Genomic DNA, 8267 nt, shown 5'->3' with positions numbered 1-8267 from the left:
TATATATATATATATATATATATATATATATATATATATATATATATATATATTATACATATTATACTTTATATTGTACTTTTTGTCTAATATATATTCAACATTGCAGCAATATCTTGTAATCAATGTAGAAAAATCAACATGTATTCTATGTAGAAAAAACATCCGTACTTCTATCTTCAATGTTGCAACGTCTCATTAACGTTTTTTCAACGTTCTATACTGTATGGGATGACACGTATTTTCGCGTAAGGCGTAACCGCGTAACCAATCACATCTTTCTATTCTTTTAGAAATTCCAACAGAAATACTAAACGTCGAGATCTATTGGTTACGCGCTTACGCGATACGCGGAAAATATATGCCATGGGACTTCAGCTTTACGATTACGAACTTTCACTTGCGTTACTCTATCTTATATTACAATACACCATAATCATATATATTTTTCTTATTATCTATATGTAAAATTGAAATGTGTTTAAGCAATTTTGCGCAAACCCTGAATATTCTTTTATTTCATAATATTCTGTATTATATAGAGTCTGACGCAAGCTGTATCGATAACAAAAAATGCATAAAAAACATCCAACTGGAAGGAATGATCGAAGTCATTTTGCAAATAAACTTTAAAGATATTAAATAAAATAGATAGGCGAATCAACGCGTGTATTTTCTAAGTACGTTATAATATACTGTGAACACTGTATACATTTTATAAACATAAATTGTAAGAACATTGTTGGAGTCATTGGAATCACCGCGTGCCGCTTGATCGTCAGATTAAGCAACGCAATCAGGATGGGTGGGTGACCGGCATATTGCTTCGGATTCGAAATTATCGAGAGAGGATTCGCGAAAGTTTTAGAGTGTATTTGACAATCTTCAGTTTCTAGCAATTATAAGATATGAGAAAATTAGGAATTAGTTTTATTTTATGAAACAATAAGAGTAAATAAGCCTTTGAAATGTCAAGCAAAAATCAACAATCGCGGACATTTTTACATTATATCAAGGTTTGTGCAACATTGTTTCAATGTTTCTCAATGTTGCTGCAATATTGACATTGTTGCAATTCAACATTCTTTCAACGTTGATTCAACATTACTGTGCTATATGGGATGGGACTACACCCTAAGTCTGTATATGAATTTTTACTTGCATTGCTTTATCTGGAGCCTTATTCTCGAAAAATATCGCATATGATATTTCTATGATATAAAAGCTATAATATAATAACATAAACTACAGCTTTTCATAGATAATCACATAAAATCAGGGGCCTTATTCTCGAAAAATATCGTATACAATATTTTTCGAGAATAAGGCCCCTGATTGTATGTGTTGGAAATTTACGGAATTACGATTACGGTTAAGATTTTTTGACGTACAAAGGCCTTAATGCTCAACTGCGATAGCAAGTTTAATATGAATGAAGAAAATATTGATCTACGTTGCAACAAGCTATAATTAAGAATGGTATTTTTGAAATTTTGCGGGAACTCGTTGACTTCTCGTCGTCAGAAAGTGATGATGATGAAGTGGAACATGTTATGCACGTGGCGGATAGCATATAATATAAGCGGAAATGCATATAATACATGTATACTTTCACAATTCAACGGGACGAAAACATAAGGTCTGTTTAAGATAGATTCATAATTGTTCGCGAACTAAGAACGCTATGAGCGCTATGAACGTTCGGCGCCTCACCTCGAAAATGATAGCGTGAGTGATGACGTCACACTACTTTTAGAGTGACGTCATTATCGGTTTTATAGCGACAAAAAGTGTCTCTTCGGACAGCCATAGCGCGTTCATAGCGCTAAATAGCGTCTCTCCGAACGCAGCCAAAGTGAACAGTATTCCTTAGTGCTGTGTAAGCTCTCAAATATCAAATCAAAGAGCGCTCTTATAAGCGTCTATAAGCGTGAGCGCTTACAGGCGTGTGAGCGTCCAAAGCGCAGATAATTATTGCATCTTTATCTTCATCTTAGATGAAAAAATGTATTATCTTATCTAAAAACTTATCTTATTTAAAATATGTTTTTCATAGGAGCTGCGTTCGGGAAGACGCTGTTTGGCGCTAAAAGTGTGTTCTATCCTTGTTCAACTTTCGGTAAATAACAAGAATAGAACATGTTCATAGCGCCAAATAATGTCTCCCCGAACGCAGCTAAGATACAGTAGAGAATTTGTTACCAAGAGTTTTTAGCTAGTAACATTTTGTCATTTAAGATCTTTTTCTAAGAAAATAAATAATTTATACACCAAAAATATGACTGCATTTGAAAAGCAAAAACTTATAAATGAAAGTATGAGTACTATTTATATATTCTTTTTAACATTTGTGTAATTTTTTACATATTTGTTTTGAAAAAATCTAAAAAATAATTTAGATAAATCGCATTACCATTTCATCTTTCATCTAAATGTTTTAAAAACAAAATCATCTCACCTAGAATAGATTTATGGATTTACGGACTTTCACCTCATCTCCATCTAAATGATTTTAAAACTATCTAAGCACAACATTGCTGGCTGTACAAACATGATACTTTTTCTATATGTTAATGACTGCTACGATCCTCTTAATCTTTTCGTTAATTGAAAAAACATTATAATCTCCGTATAATATTACATTATATTACATTTCAGTTTCTATTTACCTTTTATTTTTTACTAAATTTTTTAGTCGATTATCCTACATCAAATTGTTGAGCAGACTTAATATTTATTCGATTCGATCGCAATTAATGTAGTCAAATTTGCTCAATTGAGAGATTTGGCTCGTTTTACCCCGATTTTTTCTTCCAGTGTACAATTGATGTAATACGTGAATGTATAAACTAACTTTTCGTAAATTATAATACATTGCGGAAAATAACGACGTGTTCGTCTCACAGCTTACCTTTTTTCTTCCGTTTCCGCGTCCTTCTCTCTTTGTAACTCAACAAGACTGTGATAGACTCGGTGACGCCACTCCTCATTGCTTGGTAATATTAAGTCTTCGAGTTCCTTGTTACGTCCCTCGTCGTTGAGAAGACTGAGAGTCGGCAGTTGCGTTGCAAGAAGCAACCGAAATATTTTTGCGTAGAGAGTGAACAGACTGGATTTACGACCATCAATATTGACGTCAATTTCAAAGACATCCTCGAGAGTCCCTTCCAATCTTGTCGACTCGTTCGACAAATCGCTAGTCGCCATCGCGCGTTGAAAAATGTAGCGCGATGAGAAACGGCAATTTCGCCGAAACGCGGATTACAAGAAACGCATAATTATGAGAATACTTGTGGGAGAGGTAGCACAGCGACGTTGTGTCTAACTAAGAAGAATCAAAAGAGTTAGGACATTAGCGTTTAAAAACACGCGACACGCGAGAGCGCAGGTGACTTAATTGCGCGCCAGCGAACTCGTTCGCGACGCGTTTCTTGTGGCAATCCGCAATCGCCGGGCGGAGAGATAGAAAGAGACTGAAGACACGTCGTCGGAGGCCATGTCGTGCGACATCGCGTGTCTCAGAAGCGTATCCTACGAAATTGCATCCTGGACTCCTTTATCAGGACGAAACGACTCAACCGCGCTTATGAGCTAGTGAGAATCTGTCCTCCGTCCGCTTTTCCAGTAACTTCACGGCCGGCACCGAAGCAGGTGATAAGTAAACAAAAATTACAGTAAGATACTTAAATATATTTGAAGTGAAATGAGGAAGTGATTATACACGCGCATTTTTTTATAAATATAATCGAAAATTTGCAGAATTCCGCGAGAGTGTCAAATATGTACGCATACCATTTAAATTATATATATATATATATATATATATATATATATATATATATATATATATGTAATATACATACATAAATTGTATATCCATAATATTATATATATAATATATAATATATTATGTATATGTTATCTCTTTTTTCTTTTTAATTTATATATATATATATATATATATATATATATATATATATTAAAAGGAAAAGAGATAACACATATACATACAAATTATTTGTACATTAAATCTACGTATATCATCGTTGAAAATAACTTGATTGCATTCCTTGGAATTTCCTTCTTGTACTTTTCTTTATTATTATATTTTATTCTTTTGTTTTTATTTGTTCGTTTCTATTTGTATTTTATCATCAGCCGCAGAGATCACAAGTGATTCAAGCAATCAACATTATTACAATCGATAGACCAACCGAATATATGAAGAACTAAAAAGAAGAAATACACGAGTATCGATCCGCATTTACATGCGTCCGCTATATCTCCTTTTATATTTACTCGTAATACTAGAGGGTATTCAATGAATTACTATCTCTTATCGACGTATCGCGTCTCGTGCACGATCCGGAATTCATTTTCGTTACAGACCAAAGGAAAGAGAACAGACAGCTGTCACGTACGAGCCCCGATCGATCACCTTGGAGCGACGGTGGCAGGTAGTACGATCGTGTTGACACAATTTCAAAAGAGTAAGGAGTAATGATACTGATATTACGACACTACGATAACTGATATTATCAGACACTAATAAATTATTCTAGTAATTATTTCTTTTTTATTTCCTCTTCTATTTCTCTCACAGACTGCTATTATATAATATATATTATTTAATATTTTAATAATATATATTTTGTTTCTCACTTGTTTCGCACACTTGTCTAGCAAATTTTACAACTATATATAAAGACTAATTGTTATACGACAATTTTTATTCTGCAAGTAGAATGATTCCATATACACAAAAGAATATGTAACAGCTAAAACATTTATTAATACAAATACCCAGATTTATACAAAATTTTAATATAGCTATGTTATGATGTAAATAAATATTAATAAAATACTATATATATGTGTATATTATACATTATATAAGTAAAAAGGCACATTACATAAAGCTCATTATGTGTATAGTTGTCTTATTTGGCTTTTCATTTCCCGCTGTTTATATGAACTAAACACTTCATATAAACAATCTTTTAATGGCAGTATACAATAATAGATTCGTATGTCGTATATTCGCGTGTTAGCATAATTAACTTATTAATTTTATCAAAGCGTGAAAACGCGCATTCGCATAATAAAAGCGGCTTGCCGAGTACATTAATTTTGTTAATTTATCCCCTTATATTTCGTAAAGAGATTGTATAACACACGAAGCGTGGACTTGAGATCCAAATTTACGATATCTGCAAGAAAAATTTAATTTACAAGTGAAAAGAATCTTCTCAAAATAAAGGTACTTTGCGGTTTAAAAACTACAAACCTTCAGGACGGGCTTTGGGTTTCGGAAGCCCTATGTCTCGCATAATATCAAACGCGAACGAAACATTATGCACCTTTTGGTCAATGGTCTTTGGTGTCAAGTGAAAACTACCCAGTGGCACAAAGAAACCTTCCAAAAGACCAAGCAGTAAAGTCAAGAAAACACCGTCGTGAAATTGAGTGTCCAGGTCAGTCACCTCCAAATGTACTTTGCTTAAATGCTTATTTACAAATGTCACCAAGGACTGAAAGAACAGTAACAGGCAGTTAGTGAAAAGAAGACGAACACTGCAAATTTTCATCGAAATCGTTTAAGCGGGTAAAATCTTTGGCTCACGCGTGGAGAGCTTAAATTCAAAATGATGTAATTTTTTTATTTTTAATATTTTAATATGAAATTTAATGAATTTATATTATACATTATTAAAAATGTTGTAAATTAGAGATCGAAGAACTAAATAATGGCGGAACAGCAACTGTCCCCGTGAAAGCTCTCTTTTTTTCATAGCCTAATCTAACCTGATAACTTCTTGTAAAAATTTCTGAATTGATAAAGGAAAATATATTCTTAATTTGCAGTAAATTCTTTAGATGTTATCATAGCTAATTTTTAACATTTTTCAAGCCATTTTTCATTTTTTTTTACTTAAAAAAATGTCTGAAAATAAACCAACCATGCTCATACTATATAATGAACAGACTAATACAGTCACATAATTTTTGGAAAAGAATTAGCTATGATAACATTTAAAAAATTTATTGTAAATTAAGAATATATTTTCTTTTTCTATTCATAAATGTTTATAAGAAACAAAGGTAAGAGGCGCGCGACAAATGTTTTATCCTTATAATGAACTTACTTTCTTTACGACAGCCAGCTTATCGGGCGCGTGATCGAAAAGAGTGTCAAATGCATCACGTTCGCAGCGCATACCCAAATCATCGTACGTTGTCGTTAGCTCTTCTCTTACTGTCCTGTGTATCAGCTGACCTTCCTTCTTACGCACGACGACCACTTGAACGGCAACTCTCTCCGGCAATCTAACGGGAGCGCGGAAGAGCCGGGCTAGACCAACTAAAAGGTGCAAAATCGCAACGATGTTTTTTGTATGTACAGATTCGACGCTCCACCTGTAAGGCGGGTAACGGCCCAGCACTCGATTAGCGGCGGACAAGACGACGGCGAGTTTTTGTTTCTGTCCTTCTTCTGACTGAGTTACTTCAGGTACGTCCAGTTTCTCTCCAGTCAGCTTTTCTAGAATCAAGTTTTTGCAAGTAAGATTCATCCCATTGAAAAAAACCTATCTTAGGGTAGAATTGTGTTCCAAATTGCACATACTTGTGTACAATTGTGGGTAGGAAAGTTATTGCTCTTTTTGTTGTGAATATGTCCATCTTGTCCAATGGGACAATTTTTCCAATGGAAAACAAATTCTCATTCATTGAACAAAATAGATATATTTCTAAAGTTACAAGGAAAAGGATGATAACTTTTCTGTCTGGGATTATACAGAAGTATGGTAAGTATACCTAAAAGTTTCTGCAGCACTTGTCCATCATAAAGATCTTCCACAATGTCTTTCACAATGATTCGCTGATCAGCCAATTCATCGTTAATCCATTCGATTAATATAGATATCAGCTCTTGCAGTTTGGGATCTTCCAAAGATTTTGGCTCTATCATGGAACGTTCCTCGTTTTCATCAAGAGCATATTCTTCTGGTGGCATGTCAGGATTAGCTGCATACCCAGGTGAATCGATTGCATATTTCCCTTCTTCTTGTACATCTTGTACTGAAAATATAATATCTGTTATATATTTTTTAAATATCATTTATTTTTTAAATAATTAAAATAATTGAATAACTGAATAATTTTAAATATTTATAATTTGAAATATTTGAATAATTGAATAATTCATTGGATACAATGGTTATATTTTGAACTCTTTTATTGATGAAGTACCTTTAAAAATGGCTCATAACTAATCAGAAAATTTATAAGTTACTTCTAGAAGCACTTTTTTTAATATAAAAAGGAGTTCAGAATATCAGTCAATAAGTATGAATTAAATTATATTAGTAAGAAAATAATCAATTGAATAAATTATAAACTCAAAAATTCTTTATTTTCAAAACAGACCAAAATCTTCATATTTACCCAAAGCATGACATCATACTTGACGTCTCATACCAAATAAGGACATAACCTTCATTGAATTATTTAATCAAATTATTTGTTCGTACAAGTTTCAAGTTATTAAAATGTATGAAAATAGAATGAACCTTCTTTAATGCGTTTCTTTCGTCCTAGCGTTCCAATTTTATCCCAAAAGCTCTCTTCTTTATCCTCCTTTTTCGTAGAAATCGGAGTACGAGGTGACTTCGGCCGAGGAGACGCCATTATTCAGGGACTGGTCATTCATGAGATTTGTTCTTTGTAGCTGAACTGTCTAAACTGGTGTACATACACTGGTGCAATAAGTTAGAATGAAACAAAATATTTTTTTTCACTCTAACTTATGGTACTAGTTTAGGCAGCTCAACTAAAAAGGAGTCTGTTTTCTATTACTGAACAGGCTGCATTAGTTCTCTTTAATTTTTTTTTCACCAAATTTCATCTGTATATCTGTGTAGCTGCGTTCAACAGAATTCAGCGCTTTGTAAACGGTTTAATGAGGATGCAAACCCATGCAGCGGAATAGCGGAGCGCGGAACGAGAGTGGAACCAATCATGAGCGTTCCACAGTTTTCGCTCGTGATTGCTTTCGCTCATGATTGGTTCCGCTCTCATTCCGCGCTCCGCTATTCCGCTGCATGGGTTTGTACCCTGATATAGTGCAACAGTTTAAATGTTCTGCTGAACGCTCTTTGCGGGCATGTCAGCGCTATATATATATATATATATATATATATATATATATATATATATATATATATATATATATATATATATATATATATATATATATATATATTTTT

The 8267-nt window shown here is 33.3% G+C and overlaps 2 protein-coding genes across 3 annotated transcripts in view; both read right to left on the bottom strand.

The window, feature by feature from the left end:
• The window catches only part of LOC116843655 (putative methyltransferase NSUN7), a 20162-nt gene extending 16930 nt beyond the window's left edge, over window positions 1-3232 (bottom strand). For both annotated transcript variants that reach the window (XM_032814237.1, XM_032814238.1), the window contains exon 1: window positions 2912-3232. In XM_032814237.1, coding sequence (XP_032670128.1) covers window positions 2912-3207 — 296 coding nt within the window. In that variant the 5' untranslated portion in view covers window positions 3208-3232. The remainder of the gene's footprint in view (window positions 1-2911) is intronic.
• A 1540-nt stretch (window positions 3233-4772) lies between these two features.
• LOC116843659 (beta-parvin) lies at window positions 4773-7752 on the bottom strand. The gene is made up of 5 exons (XM_032814255.1): window positions 7572-7752; window positions 6817-7080; window positions 6147-6541; window positions 5288-5531; window positions 4773-5210 (listed from the first exon to the last, which is right to left on the bottom strand). Exons 1-5 carry the CDS (start codon window positions 7687-7689, stop codon window positions 5134-5136), a joined length of 1098 nt encoding a protein of 365 aa, XP_032670146.1. The 5' UTR covers window positions 7690-7752; the 3' UTR covers window positions 4773-5133.
• Window positions 7753-8267: the final 515 nt, after the last annotated feature.

This window comes from Odontomachus brunneus, unplaced genomic scaffold (genome assembly GCF_010583005.1).
Source record: "Odontomachus brunneus isolate Ranch 3 - 2012 unplaced genomic scaffold, Obru_v1 Obru_scaffold_034, whole genome shotgun sequence".
Classification (NCBI taxonomy): Eukaryota; Metazoa; Arthropoda; class Insecta; order Hymenoptera; family Formicidae; genus Odontomachus; species Odontomachus brunneus.
The sequence above is the reverse complement of the archived record's forward strand: the minus strand, read 5'-3'. Positions and strand labels throughout refer to the sequence as shown.

What these genes read in the sequence shown, in the direction of transcription:
- LOC116843659 (XM_032814255.1), bottom strand. Translation starts at nt 7,689, where the DNA reads ATGGCGTCTCCTCGGCCGAAGTCACCTCGTACTCCGATTTCTACGAAA. An exon ending in AGCTGGCTGTCGTAAAGAAA is followed by an intron (nt 5,532 to 6,146) that starts GTAAGTTCATTA and finishes CTGTTCTTTCAG; the next exon opens with TCCTTGGTGACATTTGTAAA. An exon ending in ACCCAAAGCCCGTCCTGAAG is followed by an intron (nt 5,211 to 5,287) that starts GTTTGTAGTTTT and finishes TTTTTCTTGCAG; the next exon opens with ATATCGTAAATTTGGATCTC.